This window comes from Ipomoea triloba, chromosome 12 (assembly GCF_003576645.1).
Source record: "Ipomoea triloba cultivar NCNSP0323 chromosome 12, ASM357664v1".
NCBI classification, from domain to species: Eukaryota; Viridiplantae; Streptophyta; class Magnoliopsida; order Solanales; family Convolvulaceae; genus Ipomoea; species Ipomoea triloba.
The window spans coordinates 7,248,513-7,267,815 of record NC_044927.1 but is presented as its reverse complement, the minus strand read 5'-3'; the positions used below and the strand labels follow the sequence as shown (position 1 = coordinate 7,267,815).

Below are 19,303 nucleotides of genomic sequence, written 5' to 3'. Positions count from 1 at the left end.
ATTAAATGACCAATGTTTAGCTTAAGAGAAATTTTCACTTTTGGTCTCACGAGTATGAGACCATTTTCACATTTGGTCTCTGACTATTAAAATTTTCAGATTTAGTCCCGCGACTTTTAAATCTTTACCACATTGGTCCTTCCGATCAAATTCCGGTCATTGGTTACCTTTTTCCGGGCGAATGAATTATTTCAAAGGGCAAAATTGTCTTTTTATAAAAATAAAAATAAAAACAAAAACAAAATTTCCCCAAAACCCTTTTCTTCTTCGCACCCCCATTCCCAGCAGCCCTCTTCCTTCTTTTCCCATTTCCCATCTCCCATTCTGTTTCTTCTTCTTCTTCTTCTAGCTTCTGTCATAATCAAAACCTAGTTTTTGGAGAGCGAGGTTTCACGATGTCGAAGCGAGGACACGGAGGTTCCACCGAGAACAAGTTCAGGATGTCGCTCGGTCTGTCGGTCGCGGCGACCGTAAACTGCACCGACAACACTGGAGCGAAGAATTTGTATATCATATCTACCTGGACACACGATTGACATACTGCTAGAGTCTTTACATGACACACATTTCTAATGATGTTTCTTAATTTCCTGCAAAAGTACTCAACTATGCATTCACCCCCATTTTTTTTTAAACATTAAATTAAAATCAATCTTGGCGTACTCCAGACTTGATAAATCTACAATGGAATGTTCAGCTTTGGAATCTACGATGGAGGGTGAGAAGAAGAAAAGGGTTTTGGGGAAAATTTGTTTTGTTTTTTTTTTTTGTGTAAAAGACAATTTTGCCCTTAAAAAAGTTTATTTGCCGGAAAAATGATTTTCGGTGGTCGGAATCTGATCGAAAGGACCAAATGTGATAGAGATTTAAAAGTCGTGGGACTAAATCTGAAAACTTCAATAGTTAGAGACCAAATGTGAAAATGGTCTCATACTCGTAGGACCAAAAGTGAAAGTTTCTCCAAGTTTTTACCTTAACACAAAGTCATATGAATTTAATATCAAATATGTACATAAAGAAAAAAAATGAAATTACATAGTCAAACCAAAGAACATTAATTATTTAACCCCACTTTTCAACAAACGGCTCCTTATAAATCCGCTATATACTGGGTCACCATATACAGAAGGTAGAAGCATTGCTTCTTATCAATTAACCACATTGCTATTATTATTAATTAAGCCCTAATGAGAATCTCCATTATTTTCCCTCTTGTTTTTCACATCCTGTGTTTGCTTGCACCCTCACAAGCAAACAAAGAAGAAGCTGAAGCTCTCTTAAAATGGAAGATCAATGGCCTATCATCTTCTTTACTGGATTCTTCCTGGTCTGTCAACAACCTCACAAATGTGTGCAATTGGGAAGGAATCATCTGTAACCGCGGTGGATCTGTCTCAGAGCTCAATCTACCTCATGAGAGCATAAGAGGTACACTTGAACCATTCCGTTTTTCCTTGCTTCCTAATCTTACTCGCATCAATCTGAAGAACAATAGTTTGAGCGGAGTGATACCATCTGCTATCACCACCCTCCTTAAGCTCACTTTTCTGGACTTGAGCAATAACAACTTCACGGGTGCAATACCAGTAGAGGTTGTGCAGTTGACAAAGCTTCAATACTTGAGCTTTTTCAGAAACTGTTTGACCGGTGTTATTCCATTTGAAGTTAGCAATCTTCAAAATTTGAGGTATCTGGATCTAGGAGTGAATAATCTGGAAACTCCTGATTGGTCCAAATTCCGCGGTATGCCTTCGTTGACACATCTCAATCTCCGCTATAATAAGCTCACTTTGGATTTCCCAAAACACTGGATAGAAAATTGCACAAATCTTTCTTATCTTGATTTGTCAAAAAACCATTTTACTGGCAAAATCCCTAAGTTTGCGTTTTCCAAGCTACAAAACTTGGAGCATCTTGATCTCATAGACAAGTTATTCCAAGGACCACTTCCCTCCAGTCTTGCCAACTTGACCAAACTTAAACTTCTTCGCCTTTCAAATAACAACCTTTCTGGCACAATTCCTAATGAAATTGGTTCCAAGATTAGTCTTCGGGTCCTAAAACTTTTCAATAATTCATTTCAAGGGAGGATTCCACCTTCCATAGGAAATCTAAAACATCTTCAATATCTTGCTCTTGGAAGGAATCTACTGAATTACACAATTCCTTCTGAACTTGGCCTGTGCACAAATCTTGAGAACTTGTATCTACACAATAACTTTCTTACAGGAGCATTGCCTGCTACCATGTCCAATCTCTCCAAGCTAGTTATGTTACAGCTACAATTTAATAATCTCTCAGGTCGGTTATTGCCACAACTCATTGCCAACTGGACACAATTGAATCTCTTTTCTATAGAAAGCAATTTTTTCACCGGAAGAATTCCCTCTGAAATTAGTTTATTGACGCAAGTTCAATATCTTTACCTTAACGATAACCAGCTTTCAGGTCAAATTCCCTCGAGCATTGGGAACATGCCAAATTTGGGCTTACTTTACCTTTCAGAAAATCACCTCTCAGGTCAAATACCTCCCTCAGTTGGGAATTTGACAGAGCTGAATGTGCTAGAGCTTTCATACAATAATCTTAAAGGATCAATACCGCGAGAAATTGGACGTTTAACATCACTTGCTGATATTTCTGTGAGTGTAAACTTACTTGATGGATCCGAGACCTTATCAAACATTTGCAATGTCACCTCCCTGGTAAGCATTTCACTAGCAATTAACAAACTGAATGGAGTTATTCAAGAATGCTTGGGAAACGCCACTGCTCTATATTATTTGGATCTTAAGGAGAATCAGTTTCACGGAGGTTTTCCAGACTCGCTATGCAACGCACCCGACTTCCAATCTCTTAGCTTGTCAAGCAATTACCTGAGTGGTGAAATCCCAAATTGTGTGGGAAACTTCAGCAATCAACTCTCACAACTCAGTCTTGCCAATAATCTTTTTCATGGAGCTCTGCACAAAGATTTCTGCAGTAGCTCAACCCCTTTCAATGTACTTGACCTATCCCATAATTCTTTGAGCGGTGTCATTCCTTCGTGTTTAGGAAATCTAAGCTCTACATTGTCACTACTGGATTTAAGCATGAATAACTTTCAAGGGAGCATTCCAGAAGGCGTGACGAAAAAGGGCAATGTTCTGCAAACTCTCAAGTTGAATCATAACGGACTTGGAGGACCTCTGCCCCGTATTCTGATCAACTCTACAGATCTCCAAGTCCTTGATGTTGGAAACAACAGGCTAAATGACTCATTCCCACACTGGTTAGATGCTCTTCCAAATCTGGTAGTGCTCGTCTTAAGATCTAATCATTTTCGTGGAGAGATAAGCAATCCTACCACCAAGTTCCCATTCCCTATGTTGCGAGTTTTTGATCTCTCCCACAATTACTTCACTGGACCCTTGCCTCAATATTACTTGTTGCATTTTACTGGGATAATAAATAATACTATTCCTTCTGGTTTAGATGTATCATACTTTAAAGGCAAGGTATCTTACACTTATGAATCCTCTGCAACACTAATGGTGAAAGGGTTAGAGGCATCCGTGGTACGGATTCTAAAGCTTTACACGAGTATCGACTTATCAAGTAACATGTTTCATGGAGAGATTCCTGTTTCCATAGGAAACCACCTTTATACTCTTCGGCTTCTTAATCTGTCTCACAACAGGCTGACTGGCCATATACCATCATCACTGGGAAACCTAACTTTGCTCGAGGCATTAGACATGTCTTGCAACCAACTGATTGGGAAGATTCCTTGGCAACTGTCAAAGCTTGGGTTTCTTGAACTACTAAACCTCTCCTATAATCATTTATATGGAGAGATACCGCACAGTGGACAACTTGATACATTTGACAACAACTCCTATTTAGGAAACACAGCATTGTGCGGGTTTCCATTGACACTAGAATGTGAAGCTAAAAACCCACCTATGCACTCCAAAGAAGAGGAGCAAGAGGATTCGGGTTTTTTTAATGGATTTTCTTGGCAGAGCGTGACCATAGGATACTGTTGTGCATTTCCATTTGGAGTTTGTGTGGGATATTTTGCTCTGCGATATGGAAAACTCAACTGGTTGCTAAGGAAACTCACATGGAAGAGAGGAATGGGTTCCAAAAATGCTGTTCCAAGAAGGCGTGGTAGAACAATAAACTAAATTTGCAGAGTTGCCAAGGTAATTAAATTAAATTAAAGCTTCATCCTTTTGGTTTCAAAACTTCAACTTTGCAATTCAATTTCTTTAGTGACATTAGTATATAGGGAAAATTATAATTTATGCCCCTCCATAATATGCCAATTATCAATGTCACCCCTGAATTATTAGTGGTGTAAATATTGTCTCTCAATTTTCAAAAACGGTACATATATTGTCCCTCCCGTGGTGTAAATATTGCCCCTCCTTCGTTACAGGAGGGACAATATATGTACTGTTTTTGAACATTGAGGGGCAACATTTACACCACTAATAATTCAGGGGTGACATTGATAATTGGCATATTATGGAGGGGCAAAAATTACAATTTTCCCTTAGTATATATTACCTTATTACATATACAAGAACACTGTTGCATTTCATATAGGCTTTTTTGATTGCAGATTAAAGGAGCAGCTAGCGTGCGCACAAGTATACCTAGACTTCTGAATTATATTGCTTCTACTTATGGAGTACTACTTCGATCTGTATAATATGGCTTTTTCCTATTGTTTTCTAGTATTTCAAGACTTGTTTTAAACGTCAAAAATTAGACAGAAATTAAAGCAATAAAGCAATGTAGAATCAATGTGAATGACATGCATGATTATTACTAATATCTTAAATATGTGCGTTAATTTATAATGATTATTGTATTTCATTCTAAATATTATCTTGCCCATACAGAGAGAATTGAATCAAACTTATGATTATCAAACTAACTATCCGACTAACTTGCACGGTTATTAGAGATATTATTGTTTGTTGAAGATTTATATAGTAATAATGGATACTTAAAATTTACCAAGAACTTATTAACTAATATTTTGGTAGTGTAGTAATATATCATTTTAAGTTGATTGGAATTTTTATTACGTGTTGACAAAGAATGTTGGTTGGCCATTTGTTGGAAGAGTTAATCCTTCTCTTGTAACCTCTCATTATCTTGATGTCAGAGGTTTGTATTATTATCACAATTATTGTCTTTTTTATATGCAATATAAGCTAAAAAAATTCTAAGAATTCCTAACTTTTTCTTTCCTTGTTGAATTATTTCGGTGCAACTTGAGTAATTTGTCAACTTATTATATTTCACAAGTTTTTCTGAGACCCAAATTGTTTATACAACTTGGTGATTAAAAACTTTTAGGAAAGTGTATCTCTTGCATACTTAAAGTGGTTTGAGTCTTTGTTTTCCTCTTATTTTACCTAGCATTGCTCTCATTCTTGAGAATATAAAAGAGGTGATTGTAGAAAAATTGAGGTCCCAAGGCCCATCTCAGTGGTCAGCTTCAGGCGCACAAAGCTGGCCTCGGGGCCGTATATGAGCAGGCTAGCTGAGGCTTTGTCAAAGGAGGCCGTAATCGCCTGCCTAATTCGCGTGGGGCAGTTATACAAGAAAATTTTTATTATAGATTACTCATTTTGTCTTGTTATTACATTATCTTGAGTAAGCAAAAACATAAAATTAAATTAAAGTCACATGCTAAAAAAAAGAGTTAATTGCTATTGTTTTTTTCTAGTTTGTGAATGAATTATGAGCTTATTTGAGTTTTGTGGCTTAATTGTTATTTTTCAAGTAGTTGGATATATAACTTAACTTATTTGTACTTTATACCTATAAAAATATTATGAAGTTATATTATTGATTGACTGAAAAGAATTTCTGGCTTCGCCAGTGTGATACAAGAACACAAATAAAAACACCACATGTGTATATTAGTGTGTATATATATGCTGTACCTTGAGAAGATACAAGGGTTTGAACATACAAATTAAAGAATAAAATTGCAAAAACGATACAACAAAGCCTAACCGCAACACAACGGGCGATCCAGTTGCCTAGCTCGCTTCGCTAAGGCTTCGCTATCTAAGATTTATATATATAGATAAATATATAGTTTATAGTAGTTAACAAATTAAAGACTGTGAATACAATTATATGTATATATATATAGAAGAAAGATAATGGAATTTTGGTGTTGATCCGATCCTCCTCATATCTAGACTGAGATACAGAAAGTATGAGTTTGTACTGGCATCTGATGCTAGTGGGCGGCGAATTAGGAAGCTACTGCAGCTGCGCCACCTTGTTTTCCTCGCCGGCGGCGGACATCACCGTCGTCGTGGACCCAATATTCTTAGGTGCCTGATCTTGGGCTCCTCCTGCTGTGGTTGCTACATTAGTGTTGCTGTTTTGTGGAGCCATCTGCTTATCCACTTTCTCCGTCTTGGCTAGCACAATCTCAATCTGAAGTTATAATAATTATCACCATTTGTAAAGGCTATAAAAGCCAATTCAAACATGTGTTTATGGGCTCCAAGCAACGTGTGAATCATAATCTAAAATATAGGTTGTCTCTGATATCATATTCTAGCATGTGTTCTGTTTCAATGATAAAAAGGTGGAATTGCTCACTCTAGGCACTCCACACCCTGGCCAGACAGGAATGTGGAAGGGTAAATCATGATAACTCAACTAATCAACATAGACTAATTTTTGCTCGTTAGGCACAAGAAACCGCTCTCATCTTGAGAGGCCATTCCAGCATTGTGAGACTTGATAATTGATTTCTTGTGATAAATTTTACCTTTGTGCTAAGCTCATAGTTGAATGGCATATTTATGTTTGTATATTATATGATGAACATAATAATGGGTAAAGAAGAAATGTGATGCGATTAAATTACCCGGGCTTTCTGAACCATGCGGCCTTTTGCTTCATCTTTCACTCCAACTGTAGATGTTATAACCTCTGCAACAATTTCAGAATGAATGTTGGCATTGATTAATTACTGCAAATATTAAATATGCAATTATTCAATATAATAATATAATCCATGCATTATTGTTTTAATAAGCTAGTTTTCAGTATTTTGCTTACTCTTCTCAGTTGCGTATCCGTTGTTCTTCAGAATCTCAGCAACGGTAACAACTGTGGTGATTGCTGTAATTATATGTAATATTGCATGGAAATTAAACGAATTATTAAACATGGACAAAATAGCGAACCCAGAAACAAATGAATTGAGGCCATCATATGCATATATAATTCGTAGAAAAGTATAATGTTAGACGATGAAAAAGTGACGGTCGTTACCCATGCCCAAAGCAGAGAGCTCAACCTCATTATGTTGCTGAATGTATCTCTGCAGACACATAAGGATCCAACATTAAAACCACTCTCAACTTCACACAATAAGAATCATCCATCATGTTAGACGAAGGCAGTAAAGGGTCAAGTCCATCAATTAGTGACTAGGAAACTGTTGGCGAAGATCCAGTAAATTAAGGGCCAAATTCAGCATCCTGCATGCTTTTAGAAAATGTGATAAAATGCGATGACGGTTTATAGGCTGGTAAACGATAGACATATATGCAAATGACAAAACCTCGTAAAAGATAGAATTGAACAACATAACCTTAGCAAGATTGACATAAAAGAAGAGGGGTTTCTTGGTGTTGGACACTTGAATCCTGTTCTTCTTCTGCGCATCAGAGTTGGTGTCGGCGGCGGCGTTGGTTTTTGGCAGCGGCTCCACCGTTCCCATCGTCATATCTCGATCAACCACAGAATGAGACTTTAATTTGATTCTGTGTTACGTACCCAGCTGGCCTCTCTCAGGTCTTTTATTTGTTTCACCCTTAGCTTTGATTCATCGATAATGAATTGAAGAATTGGATTGGATATAGAGACCCGGAAAATGGGGGCTACTAATATTATTTTGTTTTGTTGGAGAAAAATTAGCAAGCATTAAGATCATCAATGGAGGCCCTTCCCTTTCTGCAACGCACAAAACATTGTCAACCAAACGCCGGATGTCCTGTTTTTTTTGACCAAGTAAACACCCTTTGGCAGTTATGGCTAGGGACATTGTCCATTGAATTGGTTTAATTTGCTTCCTCATATTATGTGTGTCTGTCTCTGCTTGGTTTTTTTTTTTTTTTTTTTTTTTNTTTTTTTTTTTTTTTTTTTTTTGGACTATGATGTTGATAATATGAATTAATACCCTTGCTAAAAATAGAATTTTATCAAAAAAATCATCTGAAGGATCAAAAGTGTCCCAAAAATGAAAGTCTTGGATGTTAAATGGCAAAAACAATAGTCTGGGACTAAATTTAGAATCGCCACCAAAGACAAGGGACCTCCGGTGGAATTAACTCTATCTAGGAAGAGTTTTGATCATGTGTCAATAAAGTTTTTATTCTTGGAATATCCTTTGGAAGTTTTTCCTTTTGCACCAAAGTGAAATGCTTGGAACCGAAAATGTTCAAATTCTTGTGTGCTTAGATGTTGTTCACCTCTTATTTTCCTCTCAATGCTCACAATAGACTCACTGGCCTTTTGCCCCATGCCCTACCAAGATTAGTTCAATGCATTGTGGACCATGGTCACAAAACGTCGCCGTTTCATTAAGTAGGAGAAGCGGCTGCCGTAAGTCGTAACAGAACTCCGTAAATGATACTACAGTTCATCTCAAAAGATACTGCCTCACATTTGTTTTTATATTATCAAATGAAACTGTAGTTATATCGATATGAAACTATAGTTGTGTTGAAAGGAAACTGCCGTGTATATAAAATGAAACTGAATAACAGTTTCATATTTTTGGTTGTATATTGTCCAATGAAACTGTAGTTATATCGAAATGATATTGTAGTTGTGTTGAAAGGAAACTGCAGTGTATTATAAAAGAAACTGTAGTTATGTTGAAAGGAAACTGAATAACAGTTTCACATATTTGAGTGTATAATATCGAATGAAACTGCAGTTATATCAAAAAGGAACTACAGATGTGTTGAAAGGTAACTGCAGTGTATATAAACTGAAAGTTAACTGTGCGAAACAGAGACCGTTTCAGCCGTTTGTTTTCATTAATCAAAACAACATCATTTTGATGCATGGTCCACAGTAAAATTTGCGACTCTTCCAACAAAGGGCCAACCAACAATATTCTTGATCAACACGTAATAAAAATTTCAACCAACTTAAAATAATATTTTATTGCACAATACCAAAATATTATTTAATAAGTTCTTGGTAAACTTTAAGTACCCATTACTATATAAATCTCCAACAAACAATAACATCTCAAATGATAGTGCAAGTTGGTCGGATAGTTAGTTTGATAATCATAAATTTGATTCTCTCTGAGTATGGGGAAGATAATATTTAGAATGAAATACAATAATCATTATAAATTAAATTAAGGAAAATGATATAGGAAAATACTACTCCTACTCTCAACTTTTATTCCCTCTCACCAAATTTTGATGTTAACATTTTCACTGGGGCCACCGGATTAAGATAATTAATCACCAATTGCCCTATAAGGGAGTAAAAGTGACCGAGTAGAAGTAGGGAGTACATGTAATAGAACTCAATGATATATATACTATAACTCCCGCCACGTGTACAAATTTTATTAGATAAATAAAAGTGAATGAATAAAAACAGATCTCAGTAGAGAGTAAAAAATGGTGTAGAAGTGGAAGACATGTAATATTACTCTTAAATTAAATCACATATTTAAGATATTAGTAATAACATGAATGTATCATTCACATTGATTCTACATTGCTTTAATTTTTGACGTTTAAAACAAGTCTTGAAATACTAGAAAACAAACACTACAAACAATATGAAAAAGCCATATTATACAGAAGTAGTACTCCATAAGTAGAAGCAATATAATTCAGAAATCTAGGTATACTTGTGCGCACTGCACGCGCGCGCGCTGCTCCTTTAATCTGCAATAGAAAATGGCTATATGAAATGCAACAGTGTTCTTGTATATGTTATAAGGTAACATACTATGCAATAGAAAATGTCACTGAAGAAAGCGAATTGTAAAGTTGGAATTTTGAAAACAAAAGGATGAAGCTTTAATTTAATTAAATTACCTTTGCAACTCTGCAAATTTAGTTTATTGTTCTAGCATGCCTTGTTGGAACCCATTCCTCTCTTCCATGTGAGTTTCCTTAGCAACCAGTTGAATTTTCCGTAACGCAGAGCAAAATATCCCACACAAACTCCAAATGGAAATGCACAGCAGTACCCTATCGTCACGCTTTGCCAAGAAAATCCATTAAAAAAACTTGAATCCTCTTCCTCCTCCTCTTCTTTTGAGTGCAGAGGTGGGTTTTTAGCGTCACATTCTAGTGTCAATGGAAATCCGCACAATGCTGTGTTTCCCAAATAGGAGTCGTTGCCAAATGTATCAAGCTGTCTACTGCGGGGTATAGCTCCAGATAAGTGATTATAGGAGAGGTTTAGAACACCGAGAAATCCAAGATTTGAGAGTTGCCACGGAATCTTCCCGGTGAGTTGGTTGTTGGAGATGTCTAAGGCCTCAAGCAAAGTTAGATCTCCGAGTGATAGAGGTATATGCCCCGTCAGCATGTTGTGAGACAGATTAAGAAGCCGAAGAGTATAAAGTTGATTTCCTATGGAAAAAGGAATCTCTCCGTGAAACATGTTACTTGATAAGTCGATGCTGGTGTAAAGATTTAGAATTCGTCTCACGGACCGCTCTAACCCTTTCACCACTAGCACTGCGGAGCTATCTTCTTCGAAAGAGAAATCGCCTATTTTGTATGTTACTAGTACGTCAGAACTAATATTATTTATAATCCCAGTAAAATGTAGCAAATAATATGTAGGCAGAGGTCCGGTGAAATAATTGTTGGAGAGATCAAAAACTCTCAACCTAGGGAAGGGAAGCTTGATGGTAGGATTTCCAATCACTCCATGAAAATGATTTGATCTTAAAACGAGCACCATCAATTGTGGAAGAGCATCTAACCAGTGTGGGAAAGAGTCATTTAACTTGTTGTTTCCAACATCAAGGATTTGGAGAGCCGTACAGTTGATGAGAGTAGGAGGCAAAGGTCCTTCAAATTGGTTATGATCCAAGATGAGAACTCGAAGAACTTTACCCCTTGAAACGTCTGCTGGAATGGTTCCATCAAAGTGATTCATGCTTAAATCAAGTAGTGACAATGTTGTGCTTAGATTTCCCAAACATGGAGGAATAACACCGCTCAAAGAATTATCAGATAAGCCAAGGAATTTGACAGGAGTTGAACTAGTACAAAACTCTCTATGCATAGGTCCATCAAAATAATTTTGGTCAAGATGCAAGCCTGAGAGTTGATTGCTAAAATTTCCCACACACTTTGGAATTACCCCACTCATGTAGTTACTTGCCAAGGTAAGAAATCGAAGGTGGCATGCATTGCAGAGTGATTCTGGAATACCCCCGTTAAGCTCATTGGCATTCAGTTCCAAAAACTTTAGATTCGTGTTGTTTCCCAAGCATTTTGGAATATGTCCATTCAATTTGTTATCAGCTATTAAAAGGCCTGAAAGAGATGTGACGTTGCAAAAGATTGATAAGATCTCAGGTCCATGAAGCAAGTTGGAACTTATGAATACAACATATAGTGATGTTAAATGTCCAACTTCTGGTGGTATTGATCCACTAAGATAGTTATCTGAAAGCTCTAGCAGAAAAAGCTGTGTTAAATTTCCAATTGTTGGTGGAATTGGACCAGAGAGGTGGTTTTTCACAAGGTCAAGTTGAGACAACTTTTGCAGATCCCCAATGTTGTAGGGAATGCGACCCGAAAGTTGGTTATCTCTCAACTGAATATATTGAAGTTGTGTCAATAAACTAATTTCAGAGGGAATGATTCCAGAGAGATTATTGTTATGCATAAACAAGGAAGTTAATTGTGTCCAGTTGGCAATGAGGTGTGGTACTAACTCACCTGAAAGTCTATTGGAAGATAAACGTAACTCAACTAGTTTGGAAAGATTGGACATACTGCGAGGCAACTCGCCTGTTAGAAAGTTATGGCCTAGCTTCAAGTACTCAAGATTTGTGCATAGCCCAAGTTCAAAGGGAATCATAGAATTCAGTTGATTTCTTCTGAGAGAAAGATACTTAAGATGTTTTAGGGTTCCTATGGAAGGCGGAATCTTCCCCTGAAATGAATTTTTGGACAATTTCAGTACTTGAAGACTGGTGATTGAGCCAATTTCTTCTGGAATTGCGCCAGAAAGATTGTTGTTTGAAAGGCGAAGAAATTTAAGAGTGGACAAGTTGGTAAGACTAATGGGAAAAGGTCCTTGGAAGAAATTGTTACCAAGATCAAGATGCTCCAGGCTATCTAGCTTGGAAAACACAGACACTGGGATCACTCCGCTCAAACTATTGTTCTTCAGATTGATGCGAGTAAGATTAGGTAGTAATGAAAAACGGAGTGGTTCAAGTGTACCTCTGATGTTCCCATTAGGTAGATTGAGCTCTGAAACAGATCCGCCCCGGTTACAGATGATTCCCTCCCAATTGCACACATTTGTGAGGTTGTTGACAGACCAGGAAGAATCCAGTAAAGAAGATGATAGGCCATTGATCTTCCATTGTAAGAGAGCTTCAGCTTCTTCTTTGTTTGCATGTAAGGGTGCGGTGTTTAATGCAAGCAAACAAAGGATGTGAAAAAGAAGAGGGAAAATAGAGATTCTCATCATGGTTTAGTTAATAGTAATTCAATGAAGTGATTGACGAGAAGCAATGCGTCTATGTGATCCTATATATAGGGGATTTAGAGGGAATGACTATGTGAAAAATAAATGGGAACATGACATGCCACAATGCTTTAGGTGTGCTTTGTATTCTCACACAAAAAAGTGCAAAACAAAAATGGGAACATTGCATGAGCTACAGTACGTGTGTTGTGTATTCTCTCACAAATCAAAATGCCAAAAAAAGGGAACAAGGGTGTATACGTGTACTGCTGTGCTTAATGCATGATTATAGGAAAAGGGAGGTGTTGAAATTGTTTACATGCTCAACTACTATACATTACGTGTTGACCACGAGAACGTATTATTTGATCATGGGAAAATAAAGCCTAAAATCAAGGTGTCCTATAATATAAAAACAAGCTTGGTAAAGATGGAAAGCGTTTGTTGGTTAAAAATGTTCAATAATATATTTTAGAAATTTTCTTGTATATTATGTATTATGTGTTATATATACGTATATCAAAATTGTGTATTGTGTATTATGTGTTATGTATATAATAAATGAAAGTGAAAAAGTTAAAAAAAAATAATATAACTATCAATAAACAAAAAATAATTCTATAAGTGTCAAATTAAAGTATATATTTAAATAAAATAAAGTATATATAACCAAAAATTTAACAAAATGTTCAATAAATAAAAAATAATTATCAAATTAAAGTATATAAGTAAATAAAAAATAATGAGAAAAAATTTGAAAAGATAATATAATTAATTGTGTATTATGTATAATAGTTTGGAAGATAAATTTAACTCAACTAGTTTGGAAAGTTTGGACATACTAGGAGGCAACTCCCCTGTTAGAAAGTTATGGTCTAGATACAAGTACTCTAGATTTGTGCATAGCCCAAGTTCGAAGGGAATCATAGAATTCAGTTGATTCATTTCGAGAGAAAGAAACTGAAGATGTTTAAGGCTTCCTATGGAAGGCGGAATCTTCCCCTGAAATGAATTATTCAACAATTTCAGTACTTGAAGACTGGTGATTGAACCAATTTCTTCTGGTATTCCCCCCCTCAGGTTGTTATTGCTCAAGTCCAGGAAAGTGAGCTTAAGGAGGCTGCTAATAGCAGTTGGTATCACTCCGCTCAATCTATTGTTCTTCAGATTGATGCGAGTAAGATTAGGAAGCAAGGAAAAATAGAGTGGTTCAAGTGTACCACTCAACGTGTGCGGTAGATTCCAACCAAGAAGAAGTTAGCTTTATTACAAATTTGCATGACTCTGATACCAAATTAAAGCATGTGCTCGGTCTCAACTAAAAGTCTAAGCTGATAGTTGAATTGCACATATTATATTTATGCTCACAACCTCTGATGTTTCCATGAGGTAGATTCAACTCTGAAATAGATCCACCCGAGTTGCAGATGATACCCTCCCAACTGCACACATTTGTGAGGTTGTTGACAGACCAGGAAGAATCCAGTAAAGAAGTAGATGATGATGATCTTCCATTGTAAGAGAGCTTTAGCTTCTTCTTTGTTTGCATGGAAGGATGCGGTGTTTCATTATTTTATATTTTAATATGTAAACAAACTTATTTATATTTAAAGCTATTTAAATTTTATAAAGATGTCCTTTTTAGTTTTGTTTTTTGTTTTTTTTTTTATTTTTTACATTTATCAGCTTATCAAAGAAATAATTTTACCAAACACTTTTAAGAATAACAATTACCTTAGCAACTCTACCTTCAGATTTCAGCTTATAGTTTATAGCTTTTCAACTTTTAGCTAGATTTGTCAAATATAGCCATAGTGTAACTTTGTACATCATGTATATATTGAATTGAAGGATAAATAATACTCCGTAAAAGATTGATGATTTTTCTATCTGTATCTGGTTTCTCTTACTTTATTGTATTCCTATTATTTTTTGGCAGTTGTGACCCTACAACATTCATTCACGTGAGGATATGTTTTGTTTTATAATAAATAGATTCCTATTACACATTGATTCTGCATGCTTTTTGTCTTCTTCTTTTTTTTTTTTTTTTTTTTTTTTACATTTAAACAAGTCTGAAAATTATTATAACAAGTACACACAAACAAAAACAAAAACAAAAAAGTACTGTGACAATAGTTTTAAAATAGCTTCCAATATGCAGAGTATACTGAAATTACTGGAAAACAACACAACAAACAATAGGGAAATAACATAATTATACAAATTAAAAGTAGTACTGTACTCCATCAAGTAAGGTTCCCATGATGAATCAGTAGATCGAAGCAATTCAAAAGTCTGGGCGGGTGTAAACTTGTGTGCACGTACTATACGCTGCCCTTTTAATCTGCCTGCAATCACAAGCTAAGGCCTATGAAATGCAACAACGTAACGTAACATTCTTGTATATGCAATAGAAAATGTCACTGAAGAAATTAGAATTTTATAGTAGGAGTTTGGAAAATTAAACAAAAGGAGTACATAGGTTTGAAGTTAATTACCTTTGCAAATTTAATGTGTTCTTCTCCTGGCATGTCTTCTTGAAACAGTATTTTTGGAACCCTTTCCTCTCTTCCATATGAGTTTCCTTAACAACCAGTTGAGTTTTCCATATCGCAGTGCAAAATATCCCACACAAATTCCAAATGGAAATGAACAACAGTATCCTATTGTCACGCTCTGCCAAGAAAATCCATTAAAAAAGCCTGAATCCTCTTCCTCCTCCTCCTCTTCTTTTGAGTGCACAGGTGGGTTTTTAGCTTCACATTCTAGTGTCAATGGAAACCCACACAACCCTGTGTTCCCCAAATAGGAGTTGTTGCCAAATGTATCAAGGTGTCTACTGCGGGGTATTGCTCCAGATAAGTGATTATAAGAGAGGTTTAAAACACCGAGGAATCCAAAGTTTGAGAGTTGCCACGGAATCTCCCCTGTGAGTTGGTTGTTGGAGATGTCTAGGGCCTCAAGCAAAGTTAGATCTCCCAGTGATGGAGGTACATGGCCGGTCAACCTGTTGTGAGACAGATTAAGAAGCCGAAGAGTATAAAGTTGGTTTCCTATGGAAATTGGAATCTCTCCATAGAACATGTTACTTGATAAGTCGATGCTCGTGTAAAGCTTTAGAATTCCTATAACAGAGGCTTCTAATCCTTTCACCACTAGTGATGCAGAGCACTCATAACTGTATGATAAGTTGCCGTTGGAGTAGTTTACTAGTATATCAGAAGTAATATTACTTGTAATACCAGTAAAATGCAGCAAATAATGTCCAGGAAAAGGTCCTGTGAAGTGATTGTTGGAGAGATCAAAAACCCGCAACATAGGGAATGGATGCCTAGTGGTAGGATTGCGTATCACTCCGTGAAAATGATTTGATCTTAAGACAAGCACTACCAAATGTGGAAGAGCATCTAGCCAGTGTGGGAATGAGTCATTTAGCCTGTTGTTTCCAACATCTAGAACTTTGAGATGAGTACAGTTGATGAGGGTACGGGGTAAAGGCCCTTCAAATTCATTATGATCCAAGTTGAGTTCACGGAGAACATCACCAATTGTCACTTCTGCTGGAATGTTTCCATGAAAGTGATTCATGCTTAAATCGAGTTGTGTCAAAGTTGTGCTTAGATTTCCCAAACATGGAGGAATAACACCACTCAAAGAATTATCAGATAAGCCAAGGAATTTGAACTACTACAAAACTCTCTATGCATAGGCCCATCAAAATTATTTTGGTCAAGACGCAAGACTGAGAGTTGATTGCTAAAATTTCCCACACACTTTGGAATTACCCCACTCATGTAGTTATCTGACAAGCAAAGATTTTGAAGGTCGCATGCATTGCACAGTGATTCTGGAATACCACCATGAAACTGATTATTACCAAGATGCAGAATAATTAGACTTGTGTTATTTCCCAAGCATTTTGGAATAAGTCCATTCATTTTGTTGTGTGCTAGAGAGAGGTGTAAAAGGGATGTGACATTGCAAAAGATTGATAACGTATCAGGTTCATGAAACAAGTTGAAATTTATCAAAACACCAGATAGTGATGTTAAATGTCCAACTTCTAGTGGTATTGATCCACTGATATAGTTATCTGAAAGCTCTAGCACAATAAGCTCTGACAAATTTCCAATTGTTGAAGGAATTAGACCAGAGAGGTGGTTTTTCAGAAGGACAAGTTTAGACAACTTTTTCAGATCCCCAATGGTTGAGGGAATGCGACCAGAAAGTTGGTTATTACTCAAGTAAAGATGGTGAAGTTGTGTCAATAAACTAATTTCAGAGGGAATCTTTCCGGTGAGATTATTGTTATCTATAGACAAGGAAGTTAATTGTGTCCAGTTGGCAATGAGGTGTGGTACTAACTCACCTGAAAGGCTATTGGAAGATAAATTTAACTCAACGAGTTTGGAAAGATTGGACATACTGGAAGGCAACTCGCCTGTTAGAAAGTTATGGTCTAGATACAAGTACTCAAGATCTGTGCATAGCCCAAGTTCAAAGGGAATCATAGAATTCAGTTGATTCATTTGGAGAGAAAGAAACTGAAGATGTTTAAGGCTTCCTATGTGTTATTAATTAAACCAAAAGAAAGAAGAAGTGCAGCATTATGGAGTCACTTTCGGCAGTGATTCAAGCACTAATGACATTAGTGCACATAATTAGTATAAGAATAATATTAGTGGGTTAGGTGGATTAGGTGAATGAATTATTATATGTTGTGTAGTGGAGTGATTTAGGTGAGTGGAATAGATATAGCATAAAATAATGTATAATTAGTGAGCAATGTCTGATCTTCATTTGCTATATATATGTGTGTTGTATTACGGAAATCGTGTGAAGAAATAAAAGCAAAGCAAAATTCAGAAAAGTTTCCTAGTTATATTCCTTCGTCCTTTCCCCTCTTTCTCTCAATTAAATACATAGATATATTTGATTAAATATATCAAACATTTGGTATCAGAGCCTATCAACCTTCCAACCCCGAGATATTTTTTCCTAGTGAAATATGGCCAATAATTTCAATATTGTATGGTCGGGTCCTAAATTAGATGGGAANGAGGGTACGGGGTAAAGGCCCTTCAAATTCATTATGATCCAAGTTGAGTTCACGGAGAACATCACCAATTGTCACTTCTGCTGGAATGTTTCCATGAAAGTGATTCATGCTTAAATCGAGTTGTGTCAAAGTTGTGCTTAGATTTCCCAAACATGGAGGAATAACACCACTCAAAGAATTATCAGATAAGCCAAGGAATTTGAACTACTACAAAACTCTCTATGCATAGGCCCATCAAAATTATTTTGGTCAAGACGCAAGACTGAGAGTTGATTGCTAAAATTTCCCACACACTTTGGAATTACCCCACTCATGTAGTTATCTGACAAGCAAAGATTTTGAAGGTCGCATGCATTGCACAGTGATTCTGGAATACCACCATGAAACTGATTATTACCAAGATGCAGAATAATTAGACTTGTGTTATTTCCCAAGCATTTTGGAATAAGTCCATTCATTTTGTTGTGTGCTAGAGAGAGGTGTAAAAGGGATGTGACATTGCAAAAGATTGATAACGTATCAGGTTCATGAAACAAGTTGAAATTTATCAAAACACCAGATAGTGATGTTAAATGTCCAACTTCTAGTGGTATTGATCCACTGATATAGTTATCTGAAAGCTCTAGCACAATAAGCTCTGACAAATTTCCAATTGTTGAAGGAATTAGACCAGAGAGGTGGTTTTTCAGAAGGACAAGTTTAGACAACTTTTTCAGATCCCCAATGGTTGAGGGAATGCGACCAGAAAGTTGGTTATTACTCAAGTAAAGATGGTGAAGTTGTGTCAATAAACTAATTTCAGAGGGAATCTTTCCGGTGAGATTATTGTTATCTATAGACAAGGAAGTTAATTGTGTCCAGTTGGCAATGAGGTGTGGTACTAACTCACCTGAAAGGCTATTGGAAGATAAATTTAACTCAACGAGTTTGGAAAGATTGGACATACTGGAAGGCAACTCGCCTGTTAGAAAGTTATGGTCTAGATACAAGTACTCAAGATCTGTGCATAGCCCAAGTTCAAAGGGAATCATAGAATTCAGTTGATTCATTTGGAGAGAAAGAAACTGAAGATGTTTAAGGCTTCCTATGTGTTATTAATTAAACCAAAAGAAAGAAGAAGTGCAGCATTATGGAGTCACTTTCGGCAGTGATTCAAGCACTAATGACATTAGTGCACATAATTAGTATAAGAATAATATTAGTGGGTTAGGTGGATTAGGTGAATGAATTATTATATGTTGTGTAGTGGAGTGATTTAGGTGAGTGGAATAGATATAGCATAAAATAATGTATAATTAGTGAGCAATGTCTGATCTTCATTTGCTATATATATGTGTGTTGTATTACGGAAATCGTGTGAAGAAATAAAAGCAAAGCAAAATTCAGAAAAGTTTCCTAGTTATATTCCTTCGTCCTTTCCCCTCTTTCTCTCAATTAAATACATAGATATATTTGATTAAATATATCAAACATTTGGTATCAGAGCCTATCAACCTTCCAACC

At 36.2% G+C, this 19,303-nt stretch overlaps 6 protein-coding genes across 6 annotated transcripts; 1 reads left to right on the top strand and 5 right to left on the bottom strand.

The window, feature by feature from the left end:
• The first annotated feature begins 1,187 nt into the window (after nucleotides 1–1,187).
• On the top strand, nucleotides 1,188–3,799 carry LOC115999288 (receptor-like protein 35). The gene is made up of 2 exons (XM_031239144.1): nucleotides 1,188–3,557; nucleotides 3,680–3,799. Exons 1-2 carry the CDS (start codon nucleotides 1,188–1,190, stop codon nucleotides 3,797–3,799), a joined length of 2,490 nt encoding a protein of 829 aa, XP_031095004.1.
• A 2,027-nt stretch (nucleotides 3,800–5,826) lies between these two features.
• On the bottom strand, nucleotides 5,827–7,962 carry LOC116000378 (uncharacterized protein At2g34160-like). The gene is made up of 5 exons (XM_031240455.1): nucleotides 7,628–7,962; nucleotides 7,306–7,354; nucleotides 7,090–7,152; nucleotides 6,896–6,960; nucleotides 5,827–6,456 (listed from the first exon to the last, which is right to left on the bottom strand). The coding sequence occupies exons 1-5, from the start codon at nucleotides 7,760–7,762 to the stop codon at nucleotides 6,277–6,279; spliced, it is 492 nt and encodes a 163-aa protein (XP_031096315.1). The 5' UTR covers nucleotides 7,763–7,962; the 3' UTR covers nucleotides 5,827–6,276.
• Nucleotides 7,963–10,140: 2,178 nt separating this feature from the next.
• On the bottom strand, nucleotides 10,141–12,741 carry LOC115999287 (receptor like protein 22-like). The gene has a single exon (XM_031239143.1). The coding sequence runs from the start codon at nucleotides 12,739–12,741 to the stop codon at nucleotides 10,141–10,143; it is 2,601 nt and encodes an 866-aa protein (XP_031095003.1).
• Nucleotides 12,742–15,249: 2,508 nt separating this feature from the next.
• Nucleotides 15,250–16,329, bottom strand: LOC115999286 (receptor-like protein 9DC3). The gene has a single exon (XM_031239141.1). The coding sequence runs from the start codon at nucleotides 16,327–16,329 to the stop codon at nucleotides 15,250–15,252; it is 1,080 nt and encodes a 359-aa protein (XP_031095001.1).
• A 62-nt stretch (nucleotides 16,330–16,391) lies between these two features.
• On the bottom strand, nucleotides 16,392–17,270 carry LOC115999285 (probable leucine-rich repeat receptor-like protein kinase At1g35710). Its single transcript, XM_031239140.1, has one exon. The coding sequence runs from the start codon at nucleotides 17,268–17,270 to the stop codon at nucleotides 16,392–16,394; it is 879 nt and encodes a 292-aa protein (XP_031095000.1).
• A 700-nt stretch (nucleotides 17,271–17,970) lies between these two features.
• On the bottom strand, nucleotides 17,971–18,849 carry LOC115999284 (probable leucine-rich repeat receptor-like protein kinase At1g35710). The gene has a single exon (XM_031239139.1). It carries the CDS (start codon nucleotides 18,847–18,849, stop codon nucleotides 17,971–17,973), a length of 879 nt encoding a protein of 292 aa, XP_031094999.1.
• Nucleotides 18,850–19,303: the final 454 nt, after the last annotated feature.

Coding starts and splice junctions, on each gene's coding strand:
- LOC115999285 (XM_031239140.1), bottom strand. CDS start 17,270: ATGAATCAACTGAATTCTATGATTCCCTTTGAACTTGGGCTATGCACA.
- LOC116000378 (XM_031240455.1), bottom strand. CDS start 7,762: ATGACGATGGGAACGGTGGAGCCGCTGCCAAAAACCAACGCCGCCGCC. Junction 7,355..7,627: donor TTTATGTCAATCTTGCTAAG/GTTATGTTGTTC, acceptor ATGTGTCTGCAG/AGATACATTCAGCAACATAA. Junction 6,961..7,089: donor CGGATACGCAACTGAGAAGA/GTAAGCAAAATA, acceptor AAATTGTTGCAG/AGGTTATAACATCTACAGTT.
- LOC115999284 (XM_031239139.1), bottom strand. CDS start 18,849: ATGAATCAACTGAATTCTATGATTCCCTTTGAACTTGGGCTATGCACA.
- LOC115999286 (XM_031239141.1), bottom strand. CDS start 16,329: ATGAATCACTTTCATGGAAACATTCCAGCAGAAGTGACAATTGGTGAT.
- LOC115999288 (XM_031239144.1), top strand. CDS start 1,188: ATGAGAATCTCCATTATTTTCCCTCTTGTTTTTCACATCCTGTGTTTG. Junction 3,558..3,679: donor AAGGGTTAGAGGCATCCGTG/GTACGGATTCTA, acceptor GTCTCACAACAG/GCTGACTGGCCATATACCAT.
- LOC115999287 (XM_031239143.1), bottom strand. CDS start 12,741: ATGATGAGAATCTCTATTTTCCCTCTTCTTTTTCACATCCTTTGTTTG.